General features: G+C 38.5%; 3 protein-coding genes across 3 annotated transcripts; 1 reads left to right on the top strand and 2 right to left on the bottom strand.

Moving 5' to 3' along the window:
• The first annotated feature begins 372 nt into the window (after window positions 1-372).
• Window positions 373-3055, top strand: LOC130172279 (c-Myc-binding protein-like). Its single transcript, XM_056380869.1, has 5 exons — window positions 373-536; window positions 1368-1440; window positions 1994-2042; window positions 2215-2344; window positions 2513-3055. The coding sequence occupies exons 1-5, from the start codon at window positions 522-524 to the stop codon at window positions 2558-2560; spliced, it is 315 nt and encodes a 104-aa protein (XP_056236844.1). The 5' UTR covers window positions 373-521; the 3' UTR covers window positions 2561-3055.
• A 242-nt stretch (window positions 3056-3297) lies between these two features.
• On the bottom strand, window positions 3298-6643 carry gja9a (gap junction protein alpha 9a). Its single transcript, XM_056380867.1, has one exon. It carries the CDS (start codon window positions 6014-6016, stop codon window positions 4520-4522), a length of 1497 nt encoding a protein of 498 aa, XP_056236842.1. The 5' UTR covers window positions 6017-6643; the 3' UTR covers window positions 3298-4519.
• A 1782-nt stretch (window positions 6644-8425) lies between these two features.
• rhbdl2 (rhomboid, veinlet-like 2 (Drosophila)) lies at window positions 8426-18587 on the bottom strand. Its single transcript, XM_056381777.1, has 8 exons — window positions 18061-18587; window positions 15575-15818; window positions 13602-13750; window positions 12304-12416; window positions 11982-12082; window positions 10931-10991; window positions 10760-10821; window positions 8426-10161 (listed from the first exon to the last, which is right to left on the bottom strand). The coding sequence occupies exons 2-8, from the start codon at window positions 15803-15805 to the stop codon at window positions 9982-9984; spliced, it is 897 nt and encodes a 298-aa protein (XP_056237752.1). The 5' UTR covers window positions 15806-15818; window positions 18061-18587; the 3' UTR covers window positions 8426-9981.
• Between the last annotated feature and the right edge of the window lie 561 nt (window positions 18588-19148).

Genomic DNA, 19148 nt, shown 5'->3' with positions numbered 1-19148 from the left:
TCTTTCCAAAATATCGGAATTTATACGTAACATCAGCAATAGGATGCAAATATGTATTATTCGTGGCAAATGTTTGGCAAAGGCTGACTATTGGAAGATTTTTTTTTTTTTTAAGAGATAACATTAAAGTGTAGAATGGCGGGGATATATAAGCCCCATGTGCAGTGACTCTTTCTAACCTAAGAAAATAGCATGTAATTTGTACTTTATACCCTCTGTACAGTGTCGTTACCAGGATCTTATAATTTTAGAATTAAGTCCAGTTTGAGTCTAACACTCCCAACAAATTAAAACATAAAGACCGATAAGGATTTAGCTCAGGCTTGTGCCTGACATACCTTGTATTTTTTACGAGGAACGCCTGAATGCATCACCGGTTGCTTGAAGGAAGGCAATAAACGAAACTTAACTTTTCCGGCCCGGCACTTTACCTGGTTTTCAAAATTAACCACTGCGATATCAAGTGGGGAAGAAAACATAGTATCTACAAGAGGAAAGTCAACCTTAAAACCTACATCATCATGGCACACTACAGAGTAAGTGTGTTTGCTTTTCGCTTTATCATCTTACACTAGTGTTCTTAAGAATTTGTTTCTTGTGTAGTAACTATAGGTTAGCTAAGCTAACATTAGCAAGCTGGGAGGAGAAGGAGTTGATTAGTGATTAGACAGTCGACCTGTGAACTAATGTTTTGGTTTTTACAATGATTGGGGTTTTATATCTTCGTTTATAGACCTAAGTTGAGATCCCATAACATAATGCGATAAAATAACAACAAACGTCTTTGACAACATTTCCTGCTGCAGGTTCAACCATGTTTACTTACAAACCGAACCTTCGGCATGAGTGGATTACTGGTGTCAGGGGAGGCCCTGGACCAGATCCTCTGTATGAACTGACTGTTAACATTTCTTGTTAGAAAGTAAATCAAACGACCACAAAGAGATGCAAATTTACCACAAAGAGACTCAACTCGACTGCAAAGAGACGCAAAACAACTACAGAGAGATGCAAAACAAGTACAAGAGATTCAAAAACACCACAAAAAAACAGAGCAACTAAAAATAGATCCTAAATTATCACAGTGACATAACATGATTGATGCAAAACGAATAAAAAGAGATGCAAAACTACCATAATGAGATACAAAACAACAACAAAGAAATGCTGAACAAGAATGACTAGACACAAATCGATGCAAAATGAACACAATAGAGTATTTTTCAAGCTGTTTCTTTTACAATCCTGTGTAAATACATTTTAACCATGCTATTTGCCATATAAATGTTTGCTTTATTCTCATTATCTAGACCTGACAGTTGATAGTTTTGTGCTCAGTTGAAAATAAAATGCCTGACTTTCCACAGCCTTCGGACACCAAAAGGGAGCAGTTTCGGAGATACTTGGAGAAAGCTGGTGTTGTTGACAGTCTTACCAGTGGTATGCAACATTTTTTTTCTCTGTAGAAATAATTTATCTCTGGGCTTGGGCACTATTCACAAACTTCACACCAAATCACCTAATGAAAAGTAAATGAAGCAAACCAGGAGAGCTGCAGACAAGTTTACAACAGAAACTCACTATTTGTACTGAATCACTGATTAGTAAACAACATCAAATCTTCATCTAATATGAGATTTTGGAACCAAATAAATCATCTTAATAATTGAAAAAGAGCATCATTTGAAAAACTTCAACACCACTACTAATATTATACTGAAGTTTCTGTACTGACACCACAACAATACTGTTCAGTACCTCACTTTAAGGAATATATACGTAACCTATTTTTTCTATTTGACAAAATATACCAAACTTCTCAAATAGGTAAACAAGACCAGAAATGTGTCCAAATATTTGCTAACATCAGTCAGTTTTGGTATCACATTTAGGTCAGTAACTAAAAAGTATTGAATTTAGATTTTTAAGCGTATTAATAGCGTCTGTTCTTCTGCAATTTTATTTAACTATTTTTTTTTCCATTTGGTTTCAGTACTCGTGGCTTTGTATGAACAACCTGAACGGCCCAACAATGCTCTGGAGTATCCTTTTATACACATTAAGCTCTTCTTGACATGGTCAAATGATTGCGTGGTCAGTAGTGAGTTGAGTATGCGAGTCAGGTTTGTGCCCCCACCCATCAAATAAAGATGTGCAGAATCAATCAATAAATGAAACACTTTCTCTGTAGATTCTTTAACCAACTCCCTCCAGATTTGTGAAGCAGCATCTCGGTGCCGCTGGACAGATTTCAGCAGACACTGAGGCTCTGCAGCAGGAGGTGATTGACCTGAGGCAGAGATGTGCACGTCTGGCAGAGGAAAACAAAGACCTCAAGACAAGGGTAAACTTAATGCTGTAAAGCGGCCTTGGGTTCCTTGAAAGGCGCTATAAAAATCCAAGTTATTATTATTATTATTATTATTATTATTAATAAAAATGTATGTCAACTCTGTCAACATCATTTTTAAGGCGCCTAACATACATACATGTTTTTTCTGAATCTCTCTAGCTGCAGCGCCATGAACCCGTGTCAGAAGATGGATCCACAGCTGAGTAGATGACAGCAGAGCTTTGGTTTGATGAATGTATTTTTTGTTGATATTACTGGGACTTTGAATTTCAAGACGACACTGTTAAGTGAAAGCCAAGATTTTTTATATAACTGTGCTGTTTTTTGTAAATCCTAGTTTCTACTTTGTTTCTTAGAATCTAACTTATTCTGTACATGTGTGTATATATAAGTTTTTGTCTTGTTCATTGAGACTTTACTATAGCTTTACTGAGAGAGTGCGCTCTGGATGACTGGGCAAGTCATTTCTTAAGACACGAGATGTATAATTTTTTTTTTTGAGAGGCCTATGAAAGAGTTCCATAACCAGCTGATCATTTTCTTTTCTGGCATTGTGATAAACAAACAAAATTTCCAGATCCACATGACATAGTATGTGATAAAGACACGTACACTTTATTTTTGAAAGATCTGGTCTAAGTGAACATTTGTAAAAAATCTCAAAAATGTCAGTCACTTGCAAAATAAAGCACAGTATTGTAATTAGTGGTGAATTAATCTGTGAACATCAATATGTCAATCAGAACTTTTACTTTAATATCAGGATTTTGATAGTGTAGTTACCTTGGTCAGAAACAGCTGTGTACAGTCCGTATTCAGAGTATCTGCAAGACTTGAAAAGTCTTACAAAGCAGAGAATTCAGTTTCCTTTATTTAAAAAAAAAGAAAAAAGTCATAGAAGGTATTAAAAAGTCGTGTAATATATCCTATACAAAAGGTCTTGGATATTTTTCCTTTGATTCATCCATTTTCTGCTACTTAAAAGCAATTCTAGACCATATTGTTTTCATGGATATTATTTATAATTTTCACCATGCATTCTACGTGAGTCTTTAACTTGGTGAACAGTGCAGAAACCCTGATATTACACAGCAGTCATTACTTGATGATCTACACTTCAACTAATGCAAAATGAAAAAAATCCCTTAAGAAAACAAAACGAGTAAAACACTTGATACAGAAACAAATGAAGACGTCGGGGACCAGAGCACATCAGGTTTTCTACAGGGTTCAATCAGATTTAATAATTTTCAGTTATTTCATGGGGGACAAAGATTCAAAACTATCAAGCAGGACAGAAAACCAACGGTATTCTTGTTGGTGAGGACAGTGCTGCTGTGTTAGCTGCTTATTGATATGCTCAGGAAACTGATGACCCCGATAAACTCCCAGGGTGTATCGGTAATGCTGACATTTTTGTCATTGTGGCTTAAAAAGCAGCTAATGTTTCCACTTCTCTCTCTGTGCAGGTCGACAGAATATCTCCTTTCTATTTTGAGAGTTGACTTCACCCTCCCCATCTTAAATCCTAGTTCATAATACAGATTAAATTAAACTGCAAACTTTAGATAAAATCATCTTTACCGCAAATACATATGGACGTTCTTTTGTTTAGCATCACTTTATGGTACAAATGTACACACTTCTTTTGGACAGACATGTTTGCCATACTGGAAATTTAAAACATGCACCAATTACATGACTTTTCACAGTGTCATTGGGGTTTACATTCAGAAAACGCAACTCGGCAGTCTATAGAGCTAACATGTTAAATAAATAGACAATGTTTATATTGATTTTATATTTATATATTTTATTTTTTACATTTATTTTTCATGCTAATTTTGTAGCAGTACAAGTCAAAATAGGAAACAAAGGTAGTCCAAAACTGGTTTGAAATATATATAAAGCGTATAGTATAAAGTCCTCTGTCTTTCATCAAAAGCTATTTTTTGCATTAGTTGAACTGCTGTGGGTTTTTAAAGCATGCCACATTAATTAGGTTGAATTGTTAACTGTTTAGGATTTAGGACAAAAACAGAACGAACAAATATAACTCTCACCAGTTAGAAACCTGCTCACAATGCTGTTAAATCCATAGGTTCAATACAGAAAGGAAAGTGAAATCTGTAACACGGATGTCTGTGTGAAGATAACGTTCAAAGTTTAGATTTGCAGGTCCGGAGCTCTTCTGCTGCTTGCGTTACTTGCCATTGATGTTTTGCAGTTGGAGGAAGATGGTCTCGGGTTGGGCCCGGATCCTGAGCTGGAGTAATCCAGTGACTCTGGGGTGGAGGCCCCGCTTTGATGTTTGTCATCTGATTTTGACTGAGTTCGAGAGGAAGGAGGTCCACTACTGGCTTTTGCACCCCCATATGAATCTGTGTCAGAGCTTTTACCCTCTAGCACTGTGGAGCATTTTGAGGAGCCGTGAGCCATCCACGGTTTCCTTGATGCGCTCACTGGCAGCGTGGGGAAGGAGGAGGCGTGAGCTGCCCTCTGTGGGCGTTTCGGAGAGTCTGGGCTCTCTCGTTCACTGCTGTCTCCCTCAGTGTGTGGAGGAAGATGTAAAAAGTCCTCGGCCTCCTGCTTTGGATTAATCAGGGAGTCGCAGCACGGTGGGCTGGGCTCATTGGTAGTCGGGGTGCAGTTATACCCTGGGGGGCTTTGAGCTGAACTTCTGCAATCATCCAAATCCTGCTGAGTGGCCTGCTCACCCTGAAGAGGTAGAAAAGTTGAAGTTTTGATAAGGTGTGGGTACATAACTGTGCCCTGCGCCCTCTCCAGCAAGAGGGTGTAGTCACCGGGTGCAGAGGCGATTGTTGCCTTTCGAGAAGCACCGGTGCATATTTGCACAACAGATTCTTTTTTATTCTTATTGGCATAGTAGTCATCAAGTTCATCCCTCTCATCTCTCAAGTGAGGGTAGAAGTCTAGGATGGCCTTTTTAATCCTCTTGTAGCCCAGATGCATGATCTCCAAGATGTTTAGGAAGAGGGAGATTGCAGCAATGCATTGCATGAACACCATGAAGACACTTTTCTCTGTTGGTCTGGAAACATAACAGTCTATAGCATTCGGACAAGGATCCCGCTCACACTTGAAGAGCGGGTAGAGGTGAAAGCCATAAAGGAGATACTGGCCTGTCATGAAGGCCACTTCGACAAAAGAGCGGGTTACAATATGAGCCACGTATGTGCGGAGCAGAGAGCCTCTCAGAGGAGGTTTGTTGAGCTTCCCCTGATCAAGCTGCTTCATCTCCCGCTCAATCCTCTTCCTGGCTTCTGCCAACTCCACATCGACCAACTCCAGCTCCTTCCGCAGCAGTGCCTTCTTCTTCTGCCGTGCCTTCTCCAGCGCCCGGAGCCTGTAGAGAGCATGGCCCATGTAAACCAGCGAGGGAGAAGACACAAATATGACCTGCAGCACCCAGAAGCGGATGAGGGAGATTGGGAAAGCCAGGTCGTAGCACACGTTCCTGCATCCAGGCTGCTCGGTGTTGCATATGAAGTCAGCCTGCTCGTCGTTCCACACATCCTCCGCTGCCACCCCGAGGACCAGCATACGAAAGATGAACAGGATGGTGAGCCAGATCTTGCCGACCATAGTGGAGTGGATATGCACCTCCTCTAAAATCCCCCCAAGGAAGTTCCAGTCCCCCATCTTCACTCTGCCATTTTGACTGGTCGAAAGTCAATAACAGAGAAAGATAAAATAATTAGGGAAGAAAATCTACCGAAACAGTTAAATACAGTACAGAAGTAAAATTGATAGATTCATAATGGACATTCAGTAACAAGAGGAACACCTTTGAAAGAAGTCCTTTGGATTTTATACAGACAGCAAAGACGAAAAATAAATGAATTAAATGAGCTCAGTATAAAAGAGCAAAATTTGCAAAAAGAAAGCACCAAAAAACCCAAGTAAATTTTGTTGGTGAAAATATGAATATAGAAAATGATACACATTGTAAGTATCAAAAAAATGACAGTACCTCTCAACAGGAAAAATTAAACAATAACAAGTAGAAAAGTTCTGAAGTAAAAATGCACCGTGTCACATATTTGCAAAAATATATATTAAAAAGTAGACAGGTCTTGTGCATCCAGAGATGTTTCCTAGTCTTGCCAGTTGTCCAGTTTTGTCAAAATAAAACCATTCCCCTCGGCAGAGCCATTATATAAACCAGGACAGAGGTCTGTGTAGCTTCCATTTACCTTGCAGCAGCATGGACAGACTGCCGGTGGTGACTTAAATCTCCTCGGGTCATGCAGCCCTGACGCGGTCACCAAAAAGTTTTAAAAATCGTTAGCGCCCTCCACATGAGTCCCTGCACATCACCTAAACTTCAGTGACCCGCCTCTGCTTTAGGGTTGCCAGAAACAAAGTGGGAACAACTGAATTGTTAAGGGAAGAGTGCCAACACTACTCTGACCAGAGAAAGTCAATACGAGCAGCTTCACTGATGCATTTAGATCATGGCCCCACAGCGATGGGGTTGTAAACAGTTGTAACACCAATACTGACCTCAATCTCAATGGGTCAGGACGTTTTTTTGAGATTGTCTTAATATAACTGCATCATTTTAGACTGTTTTGACCTTTCTACACAGCAACGTTTTCATGCATTCAGCAGCACCACATGGTGACAGCTGAACATTTATTTTGTTGGTTCATTTAGGTGTGTGCATTATGTGTGGGTTTTAATAACCGAACTGTTTCCCATTAGATGCTTTACATGTCCAGACTTCACACTTTGAACGTGTTAGTACTCAATTATTTGAGTCTGTTTGCTCTATGTGTTCAACAAAGAGAAAGAAACACAGATACTGTGGTTGGGATCCCCACATTATCGATACCAGTCAGTTATCTACACAGGCCTTGCGCGATCAATAGTTTTCTACTGTAGTGAAGTAATCGATGAGTCGTCATGTCCAATTTCATACTCTGCTGCTCCTCTCTGGATGTAATTAAGTTCTTATGCACATGACACATTATTTTATCCCATTTACAAGAAATTTATCACAATAGATTAGTGTGTTCAGTAAGTGCTGTTCACCAACTTCACACAGTCCAATTATAAATACTATTAAATGTCTCCGTGTGATAAATATGCTTGTTATCTTGAATCAGTAATGATATTACAGCTTCCGGCCCATGATATGAAATGCTTTTTAAATGTGCTGCTGTTCTCTAGATATAGACAGAGCACGACGAAGAAGAAGGGTGGGGATATTTGTTAACCACAGGAAGACCAAACCTAACGCCAGGACTGACCTAATTTGTTGTTGACGAGATTGAACCAACCAGCTCAGTGGTTCACTGCAAGACACTTTCCACCCATCTGTTAATTTCAAACTATCCTAAACTGAACTTTTCGGCTCCGACCTGAAACCTCTCATTCTGCCCAGCAGAGCAGGATTGATTCAAACCAGTCTGGTACAAACACATTAGGGGTACAGAGGGTCACACTGGGGTAACATATCGGGAAAATCCCAGTGCTATTTCCATGTTTTTTCTTCCAATCACAGCAATCAATTTTCACTTGTACTTCAGCACCTATATCAAATTTGATTGCCATCAGGGGACATCTGCTGGTCTACTGTTTAGTAGCACGATCCACTGTTTCAACAACAACAATATAAAATTCAGTATTGATTCTGTTTTGTATGTTTGCCATTTGAACCAAGTCTGTATCTTCAAATCAAATCAAATATTGAAAGATAAAGATGAATTACAGAAATCAATTCATAATGATGTATATAGACATGACATCACACATACTTAAAGAGATATCTGTATTTCTTTAAGTAAATCTGCTTTTGGCAATAAAATAGTTTATATTTGAGGCTGTCAAAGGAGATTCTGGACAAATACTCGTGGAGAATAAAAACAATTCAGTCCACAATTAACAAACAATATATTCAAACAGATATTCCCTTTGATGCCAGTTAGAATGAACTAAATGCAAGTCGTTCACAACTGCAGGGTGGGTCGTTATCTGTCGTCTTTGAAACCTCCATGACCAACCAAACTGAAAGAAGGAAAAAAAAACGTAAAACCACCACAGCAATGACAGCTTAGAGGCAAATATTTAATATAGGAGACAAAAAGTGAAATGTTAGCCATCTTATCTAATGTCATTACATTTATCTAATGCAACTCTACATAAGGCAATATAGCATTACCCACTGTTTCAGGATGGAGACAAACAAGTTTGTAATAATTGACTATTGATGGACTGAATGAACTATGGAACTTTCCACATACTGTAAAAGAGCAAAAGCAGTCACTTCCACAAGGGTACAATCAAATACATGTCATGAGTCCCTGCAGCACCTTCACTGTTAATTCTGTTGATCAATAGACTTGTCCTGTATCAGCAGGAGGTCAGATTCAGTTTCACAAATAAATACATATAAAAACATCTAGCTTCATTAAAAATATGATGAACATTGAGCTGTGGAAATGTACAACCACATTTCGAAGGTCTGTTTGGTCTTTGGTTGTAGTTTCCCTGTAAATCTTAGATAAATTAAATACATTTTCAAAAATAATATCTGCTTCTGAATCCCAACTGGTAGCTGATACTCCTTGTTACACCAGATATAAAACAGTAATATTAAAATTTTCATTATAGACTTATGGAGCAGAAAACTATAACTTACATTTAGAGTTAAAGGTAGTTAAGTAATATCAACCATCGTTTAATTGTACTAACAATTACAATAGATGTTTTTTCCAAAAGCTGGATGTTTATGTTAAAAGCTGATTTAATGTTTCCTGGTTTAAAGAAAAACAATAACAATAAGTATGACTTTGAATTTAATCAATAGTTTTACAACTCGACATGTAATTAGCCTCATCCTGTCAACAGGATGTGACTGAAACAATAACATGGCGTTAAGCCGAGGCCTGATGGTAAACCAGCTCTAGTGGTTACAAAAAGAAATGGCAATACCAACATTTTGGACATTCAGCCCTTTTCCCCTGAGACTTCTTTGTTCTCTTTCTTTTTGTCAGTGATGCCATACAACACCCAACCAACATGACTGAACAAATGTGATACCTTTGTCAGATCTACTGTTTGAGGGATTTCATTGTGTTTCAGGCACATGTTCAGGAATACTGGAAGTCCATAACAGACCTGACCTGATGATTCAACGGAAAATTAACAGTACAAAGAAGCATAATGTTATACCACAAAAGTCTGGCCATAAGTTCCTTGGATTCCTTGGTTTTCCAAAGTTACAGCATTTTCAAAACTAGGACCAGTGTGTTCATTCATTATATTTATCATGAAAAGTACAAAAAATTCTAAAATCTTTCAAACAAACTAGACAAAGCAACAGCAAAGATCATATCTGGAATAAGAGAAATATTTATAAAAAGGCACATTTCATTATCAACTTTGTCTAAAATCAAAAGATATGCATTTTGCAATGCTCCACATAAACAGCAGGGGGAACACTTCCACTTGAACTCATAAATTCAACTGTAGAAAGAGATAAAATTGAAAGAAAAAAAAAAACTGTACACTACACAAAACACAAAAGTACATCTGTAAAATACAGTTTCCTGAGTGTGGCATTTTGTTGTACAGCTGATGGAGCTGCAGCTTTATACTCCCTACGGTGCTGGTGTGAGAAAGATATTGAAGAGCACAGCAAAGAGCACAAAGACTATGTAGCCCACTATGCACAGCCAGAAGCGTGGGTCCTTGAGTAGCTTCTTGTTGTAAGCACTGAAGAAGATGTAACCAATGGTCATCCCTGCCACAATTCCTCCAAAATGAGCCACAAATGACACCTGAGGGGCGAGAAGATGAAGTCAGGTCTCAGATTTATGTGGTAGGTCTAACCTTCACAGTTAAATTGAACAGAGACCTCAACTACTGTCATCCGACCTCACTGAAATGTGGTCAACTCAAAAGCTGCAGGACCAGTTTAACAGCCGAAACAAATGAGTGGTCGGGGAAAAAGGGAACGGAGATAACAAGGAAGGGGAGGGGAATAAGGAATCTGGTTTTTCGAGTGTAATCTAGACATCAGTTGGAAAGAAATAATCTCCTTCAAAGTGAAAAGACAATACTTATATTCGCTTTCACTTTTACTATTCAAAACTGAAACTAAAGACAAGGGTCAACATTTATAGAAGTCGATTACTGATTAAAAAAGCAGAATCTGTCTATTAGTCACGCCCGTACAGAGAGGTATGTATCTGTGTGCTAGATCTGTTGGATCCTGTCTGTAGCCACAAGCAAACAAAGCATCACCAAACACTGTCAGCTTGGGGGAGGTTAGCTGGATTAGCTGGGTCGACCGAGGCTCTTACAGTGTCGAAGGGTTTAGCAAGACTGTTTTTTTTTGTGGTTTTTCTCTACTATACAGCAGAAGCTAAATCATACATTCAAACCATCCTCATGATTGACAAATCTTCTGTAGAAGGCAAATCCAAAATCCGTGCCGACTGGAAAAAGTCAAAGAAAACGGTGTCAAATAAAACATTTTTAAAAGGTATCATCAGAGAAGTTAGAAAAATAATAATAATAACAGTGAAATCACACAGGTGAACTTACCAAATATCACTATGGCGAGGATGCGAAACACTCCAAGGAGGGGAATCATTTCTCGGAAATTCTGTGGATTGAAACATTCACCAGTGGTAAAGACCACAACCAATATTTTAACTTTCAAAGTGCATAAAACAAAATCAGTGCCTGAAAACACAGTGAGGGTCTGTTTCATTACACAAAGCAGAAATGGCACAACTTCAGGACAATAGACGTGAAAACTAAAATATAAAAGAACCGAATGTGTGCTCAGTAGTTAAGTAATACATGAATGTTCCTTTAAATTGATATTTCAGACCATTAAAATGACATGACTGAAAATGTGAGTGAACTGGTACTGTACACACACTGTGCTAACTGCTAACTGCTAACTGCGGCAGGAACTAACAATTATTTTCATTATTGAAAAAAAAATTGTTAAAATTGTTGTTACAATTCTTCATTTCTTGTTCGACCTTCAGTCCAAAGCCCAAACAGTTTACTGTTAAAAATGACAAAGAAAAGCATTAAATTATTATATTTGAGAAGCTGGAACCAGAAAGAGTTTGGGATTTTTGCATAAAAAACGACTATCAGGGTGATTCAATCATCAAAATATTAGCTAATTGATTTATCAACTAATCGCTGGAGCTCCAATGCTAATTGAATTGAACCACAATTAGAAATGTAGTTTTTTTTCTTTTCTTTTTTTTTTTTTTATTCTGTAGATATTCATTATATAAAATGTTTAGTCTTGTCCTTTTCTTGCTCAAGTTTAGGTTCAAAATATCCACTAAAAACATAACACTGTCTTAGAACATAAAATTTAATTAAAAAAAATAAAACTTTCTAAAATGTTGAGCTGTGAAAATGCACGACTAAGTGTCTGTTCAACTACAGTCATAGCGACCCAGGCACAGCTGTAGACATGGTGCGTTTTGTAAAATAAGATGTTTCCAAACTACAATCTGTATCTGAAATCATTCTCTAAACAAAACACAGTCAACACTTGAGACTGACATTCAGCACAAACTGATGTTTATACCAACTCTTCCTGTTACAGTGTATGTAAACTTACCACCACTGCATTCATAAAATAGCCTCCTATTAGGGCGTAAACACCCCCAGAGGCCCCCACCAGTGCACTGAGAGGATCAAAGATGGAGCTGGCCAAAGAGCCTGAGGAGAAACAGCCAAAGAAATTATCAGTTTTACCATCAGTGGCATTTTTGACAGCCGGGACTCGCTCTAACAGAAACCGGAAAAACCAATGTTAATGTGAGCTAATGTGTGCAGAGCATTCACAAACGCAAATGAAGTCCAGCTAGTTTTAGGACTTTGAAAACTTTACTTGAGGAAGAAAAACTGAGGGACAGATGGAGACGAGTGTTTCTTCTTACCAGCCAGGACGCCGGCAAGGTAAACCATTCCCACTTCAAACCCTTTATGGACCAGTTCCAGCGGGATCCCCAGCAGCAGCTGCATCACCAGGTTGCCCACTATGTGCTCCACACTGGACAGGCAGAGGTGGAGAATGAGCAGGATATAGTTGACCATGAATGCTAAATGTCACACAAATGTACAGGGTGGTGGACAAAATAACAGAAACACCTGTAGCCCTGCAGTGAATACCAGCTGTATTTGGGGGGGGGGGGTATGTTGGTGTAAATAAACCCCATGAAAAGACCTCAACCAGCAATGCATTTACAATTCCCTCCCCTGTCTCTGACACTAAGTCCCAAGACCATTTGTCTAACTGAAGATGTAAATTTCTAACAATTTAAAAGACGCTGTCCCACCCGCTGGATGCTTTACCCTCGGTAACGCTTCTTTAGGTGTGTTTTGGTCTGCACTGTAAGTTTTCTGATTCTATCTGTGTTTTAGGATCCACATATCACTGCAAAAGCTGTTGGGTTACACATAATTAGACTTTTTTATGCAAAAAAAAATAGACAAGGCAAAAAAAACTTTTTTTCCATTTCATTTTGTGCCTCTATAACATTGGTTCATTCTTGGTTCATGGAAACAGTAAGAGAAATATAGAACATCACCAGACTTATCTTTTAAACAAATATCCTGTTTGGTATCTTTGAATGACTGTTGGCGAGTGACTGTTACCGCTCTTCCTCTTTGCTAATCTAGTTTTCCTGCATGCTTCTGTGTAGTCATGATTTTTGGTTTTCCTCCGTGGCTCCTGTGGCTTACATATTCATGGTTTTTTTTTTTGCTTTCCACACCACCTGACTTTGAAAGAAAAGTTTCAGCAACTCACGTAATAACTACCTGGCCTCACCATACTTCTATAAATTGCTTGGAAAATGTACTTAGAAAAACAGATTTATTTAAAGGTAATAGTATTCAGCATCATATGACTCCGAGACTGTACATCAGCTAAAAATCCCTGAATGAAATAATGAAGCAAATCTCAAAAAATAATGACGACATACCAAACAGAGGATGAGCAAAGAGGTGCAGTGCTTACAATCTGAAGTCTCAAAAATGACCACAGGAATCAACCCACACTTCTGACAGCATCAAAAATAAAAAGCCACAAAGATTATGAGCTTTATCAGACTGGTGTTTACTGCAGGGCCATGACACTGTACTATGGGTGCCCCTGGGATTTTGACCACTTTTCGCACTGACTCAAGGCTTTGATCATGTGATGACAGCATCTAAAAGCCCTGCCCCCGCTTACCCGGCGTGGACAAACATGTAGGAGAAGAAGCGCCATGCTTCCTGCCTGCTCTCAGGCTTGTAGGTCAGAGGGCTGGTCCAGATGCCTTCATCCAGGGTCACCCACTGTTTCTGAGGCTTCCACACAGCGTAGTAGATAAACACTGCCAACTGATGAAGAACAGAGAGGGGACACAAACATTAGGCTTGAAGTATGGGATCCAAAAAGTCCCTCAAACCCTGACCGCTTCTATTGTAGAAGGGGAGGGGAGGGGGGAAGGCTGAATCACAAACAGCTGTTAAAATAATGAGAGGACTAAATTAGACATACAGATGTTGAAGTATGCTTTACCAAGACATGTATCCCACGGAGTTGACCCCCAGTGTGGTCGTATGGAGCAGCTCAGATGTCTGAATGCTTGTATTTGTATAAATATAAGTCGAGGGAACGCTGACAAAGAACACAGAAGCTCAGTCGATCTTCTCTGGGTAAAGTAAATGCCTAATCCCTGTGAATAAAGTATTCACAGCCATTCAAATGCACTGACACTGGACATCTGTGAGCTGGAAAGAGTGAGCTGTTCATGTATGAATAAGTAGTGTGCAAAGCGCTTGGTGATAAGAAAGAAAATGTGAGTATGAATTGACAGCCTTCAACTGAATCTGACATTAACATGGCACCAACTGGAAAACTGTTTCCAAAGTTTTTAAATGTTATAAGCACATCAACACATCCCCTCATGGTAATAATATAAAGGGATTTTTTCTCAGAGTTTGAGGCAAAAAGCATAAACATGAAAACATTTCAGTCTATTTAACATTTATAACCACTATACAAACAGTTAAATTGTTTATAACACACTATAATGTAGTTTAAAGCAGCATATTTACATAGGCTATAGGATATAGGATATTTAAGTGTGTATTAATGTACAGTATTTGTCAACAACACAATGGTGTCATTCATTATCTGTTTATACACCAGCACTTATGGGTGCCAACAGCAAGAGTTATAGTTGATTACAAATACATTAATTAATAGATCTGCTTATTTAATTCTTAGTAAGGGTTTAATAAGTGTTGCCACAATATGATAATGTAAAGAAATATAAAAGGGTTAATAGTAGTGGTCAATAATACACAGAGTAAACTGACCATCTGTTGTATCCGGGCTGTTTAAAAGTCTTGTTGCTTCTTAAAAAAAAACAAAACAAAAAAAACTTTCCTCTGTTTCACATACAGGCAATACTTACAACGCATTCCTGGAGGGGTTAGCTTAAAGTCGTAATAAGTGACATGTGTGGGGTCATACAAGCTACATAAATAACTCAGTATATCTGCCTTATAAGCCATAGTCATGGGGAAAATAAAGCCACAGCATCCCCCGTTTGGCTATTTCAACAAGCCGCCTACTGATTCCTCCACATTCCACAAGATGTGTTTATTTACTGAATCTAAAAGTCAAAAAGACACGGTGGCTTTCTGCTAAGGAAAACCCATCTCTGAATCCCACCAGTAAAGGTCAACTGTACACAGTTTAACCTAAATCTACTACTCTACTCTAAACTCCTGTTTTCATTGACACCATGCCCACTGAGGTTTCAGGACATTCAGAGGAGGTGGCGCAGATGCCAGAAAACACAGAAAGAAAGAAAAGAATGCTCATGTGTGTATGAGAGCTGCTCAGTTTAAAGCTTGGCCATTGTGAAAACCACAAATTTTAATCAAAAACTGTAGCTGTGACAGTCAAATAAGACTAATTGCTTCGTGAATCATTTTGATTCGAAGATATTTGACCCATGCTTCCAAAAGATCACCTCAGTATCTGCTCTACTAAATACAATTAAAGCAAATCTATACAGTAATTAACGCTGTGGCAGCATATAAGCCCAATATAGGCTGCATGCTGTATAATTAAGATCACAGAATCTATAGTGACTGTCCCAGTAGCCAGTATATGTTATGTGTGTCGAGGTATATTCAGGGCAGCGCTACCTCTCCAATACTGATGAGGATGATGAAGATGGGGGGTGGGCAGCAGTTGGCACGTTCCAGGTACTTGCTGCGCAAGTCTTCTGGAAGCATCCACTTGGACACAGTATGCTGGAACTTCTCACAGCATCCCAGCTTCCTGTTACCATCAGCCTGGTCCTCTTCAATCCTAAACTCTCTCCCATCGCGGTCCACGGGTAACGGCTCCTGCTGCTCAACGTCATAGTCGTCCATCACTGCTACTGTCCTACAGAGCAGATTGTATATTCTGATGTAGCCATGGGCCAAATGAGGACATTTATACCTTGAGATGATACACATTAGTCAACCACCAGCAGGGGCAGGTAATAACCTTTAGAATAAAGGGGCCATGTTTGTGAAATTAGTAAAAATGTGCTAAGAATCAAATTTAAAGCCGTCATTCTTGACGACAGTGAACTGTACATTATTAATGGTTAAACTGTTTATTCAGTGTAATAAATGAATGCCAAATATACAACTTTAAATATTCAATAAATAACTGCTATTTGTAACCTACAGCCATGGATGAATACAAGGCGATTGGGCCCCTAGACACAGAAGGCCTCCTTTGTGTCTTCTTGGTCTTACTGTGTCTCCTAGTAGCAGTTTTGAGTCTCTTTGTGGTTGTGTCACTTTGCTGTCCTCATTTTAGTCATTTTCATCTCTTTTTAGTCATTTTGCTTCTCTTCGTGATCCTTTGATTGACTTTCTAACAAGAAATATTAACAGTCACTTCACAGATAGGTCACACAGACCTGCTAGGCCAGTTCAATAATACATCCATCCATCCATCCATCGGCTTTTTTGCTTGAATAAATTACAAAAACTTTTAAACTATTTCAACTATGAAAACAGTTGTCAGTGCAACTTTCTGTGGATCAATTAGTTGTTGCAGCTCTACTAACAACACAATCTTTTTTTTTTTTGTATTTTCAGATCATAGGAACCAAAGAGTCCAGGATTGTCGCAATGATTGTTCAAATGGAAAGGATGGGATTTGAACAGGAAACTTTTCTCCTGGAAAGACGTTCACTGTGCTGAATGCCTCTATGTGATCTCTGAAGATATAAAGGACTAATTTTAAACATGATTTAAACTCGGGAAAACTGGAATCATTGGCTGAAATTATTTTTACCCTAATATCGTACTATAAATTTTTAATGTGCTCTACTTGAGTATTTCCATTTTGCTTCCATTTTATTTCCATCCTCCATCCTACTCCACTACATTTATTTTACTCTAGTTACTTACAAATAAAGGTTTTACATACAAAACATATGATCAGCTATTAAGATATAATCATTTCTGTAGATGAAACTAACAAAAAACTATATAATCAGTTTCAGTATTAGGTACAATATAAAAATGCCGTTTACATCCGACTTCAGCGGTACATGCAACCCAGTAATTTAGAATATATGTATATAATAATATAGCATATAAAATGCCATTCTGCATAATGAGTAGTCTTACTTAAACTGCATTTACTGAACTACATTTACTAGTAATGGAGTATCTTAATCTTCTACCACTGAAGAGAATTTTTTAATTACACTCTTCTCTTTTTATGTTGCTTGTATGACCAACAACATTTGCACTCTGTAATAAATGTATTTCAAGTGCAATTACATACACTCCTTCAGCAGAAATATTAAATACACTCCTTCAGCAGAAATATTAAATACACTCCTTCAGCAGAAATATTACATACACTCCTTCAGCAGAAATATTAAAATACACTCCTTCAGCAGAAATAATAAATACACTCCTTTGACAAAACCTTGTTTAAGTAAAAAAATTTACAAAAACGTACAGCAGCATTTTTATCAGTGGTGGAACAAGTGTTCAGATCTTTGACTTCAGTGAAGACTTTGACTTCAATTTCTTAACTTAAGTAAATGCATGTAAGCATTATTGTTATGTTCCCAGAAATTATCATCAAAATTTGAGAACATCTAGTTGGATTATAACCCCATGCGGCATCTGGTAAAGGTGGGGCTAATTCAAACTGCTGTTTAAACTGCTGAGTAGTAGCTTTTTTTGATAGATTGTAATTCATTAGTTGAGGTGTATTAATAATCTGAATCTGCAAAGGAAACTAAAGCTGCCAGATACCTGGAGGGGTGTAATAAGTGCCGCCAACTGTAGCACAGAAGTATTAAGTACCATGAAATGGAATTACTCAAGTGAAGTACAAGTAACTTAAATCTACTGTAAATCAAGTATTTGAGTAGATGTGCTTAGTTACCTTCCACCACTGCCTTTTACTGTAATGTACACATTGTGTTACAGCAGCCGGTAGCGTTTCCTGTTTACTGGGCGTTGCTGATTTTGCTGGTTGATGATTTCAGGCAAGTCTCCAAAACCTACAATTAAATCTAACTGAGACTCCTCACCACAGAGGAGTAAATTTAAATAATATATGTTTTAGTTTTCCAGGAAACGAACGTTAACTCTGGCCTACTCACCTAAACCTTCAACAGGAAGAGTGCAGATGACTCCAGGCGGTCCCACGCAGAGACACTTGATCCGGCTAAACTGACTCAAACAGCTCAATGTGCTGAGCTGAAAAGTGCATGTTCAAAGACAGATTCTGAGTTAAACTGTACAATGGCGTTTTTAACACCATTCCTCCACGTAGTCAGACAACCCGATGAGTCTTCTTCAAACCCCGACCGTCCCCGTGAGACCGGGATAAAAAAAAATAGACCACTTGTGGATAATTATAGACCTTTCAGTGCTTTTTCCTGCATGAAACTTCCTTCCGCGGCCCAAACAAACCTCTGATGCCTCCCACGTCTGCTCAGCCACTGTACAGTGTTTTAAGAACTGTCTGTAAATACTGCCGTCTGTCTGCAAGCCGAGGACTACGATAGCCTACCTGTTCCCTCCTCTCAATGTGCCACACCTGGGATCAGTGACGTCACCAACACAATAGATTCTCATTATCCTGAGCGGCAGCATCATTCAGAGCCCTCCACCCCCTCACCACCCACATAGCCCGGGAAAGAGGCAATTAAAAGGGGCCATCTTTAATCCAAAGTGTCATATATCAAAACAGAATAAACAGTGTTTCATTGAGTGATGTGCACTGAGATCAAAGTCCCACTTTCAAATTAATGTTGCATTACCTTACATGTATCACCAGGTGGCACTAGAGCCCACAATTAAGAATAATGGCACTGAATTAAATGTTGACATGGCAGGTTGGTTGCAAAGATTATACAAGTAAGGAAATATACAACTCTCCCAAAAAAAAAAATGTTTGTTGTCATCAGCACCCCGAGGTTGCCTGCCCCTCTCATTTCTTTAATGCAGGAAAAGCTTCAATCAAAATGATACTGTGCTTGAAGAATAAATCAACAATTGTCATTACAATGAACCTGGGTCAGAACTCCTTTTGAGGAAACGATTTTTACACCAAAATAACTATTACCCCATAACCCATGCAGAACAAATACTTCATGGACATTCTTGTGAGCCTTGAGAGATGGAGGGCTGCAGCTGACAATTACATTAATTGATTTGCATAAAATGTCCGAAAATAATGAAAAAT

Source organism: Seriola aureovittata, chromosome 7 (genome assembly GCF_021018895.1).
Source record: "Seriola aureovittata isolate HTS-2021-v1 ecotype China chromosome 7, ASM2101889v1, whole genome shotgun sequence".
Taxonomy (NCBI): Eukaryota; Metazoa; Chordata; class Actinopteri; order Carangiformes; family Carangidae; genus Seriola; species Seriola aureovittata.
This window is presented reverse-complemented; position numbering and strand designations above follow the sequence as displayed.

Coding starts and splice junctions, on each gene's coding strand:
- LOC130172279 (XM_056380869.1), top strand. Junction 2,043..2,214: donor CGGCCCAACAATGCTCTGGA/GTATCCTTTTAT, acceptor AACTCCCTCCAG/ATTTGTGAAGCAGCATCTCG. Junction 2,345..2,512: donor ACAAAGACCTCAAGACAAGG/GTAAACTTAATG, acceptor GAATCTCTCTAG/CTGCAGCGCCATGAACCCGT.
- gja9a (XM_056380867.1), bottom strand. CDS start 6,016: ATGGGGGACTGGAACTTCCTTGGGGGGATTTTAGAGGAGGTGCATATC.
- rhbdl2 (XM_056381777.1), bottom strand. CDS start 15,805: ATGGACGACTATGACGTTGAGCAGCAGGAGCCGTTACCCGTGGACCGC. Junction 10,992..11,981: donor ATTTTATGAATGCAGTGGTG/GTAAGTTTACAT, acceptor TTCAATCCACAG/AATTTCCGAGAAATGATTCC. Junction 10,822..10,930: donor CCTCGCCATAGTGATATTTG/GTAAGTTCACCT, acceptor GACTTTTTCCAG/TCGGCACGGATTTTGGATTT.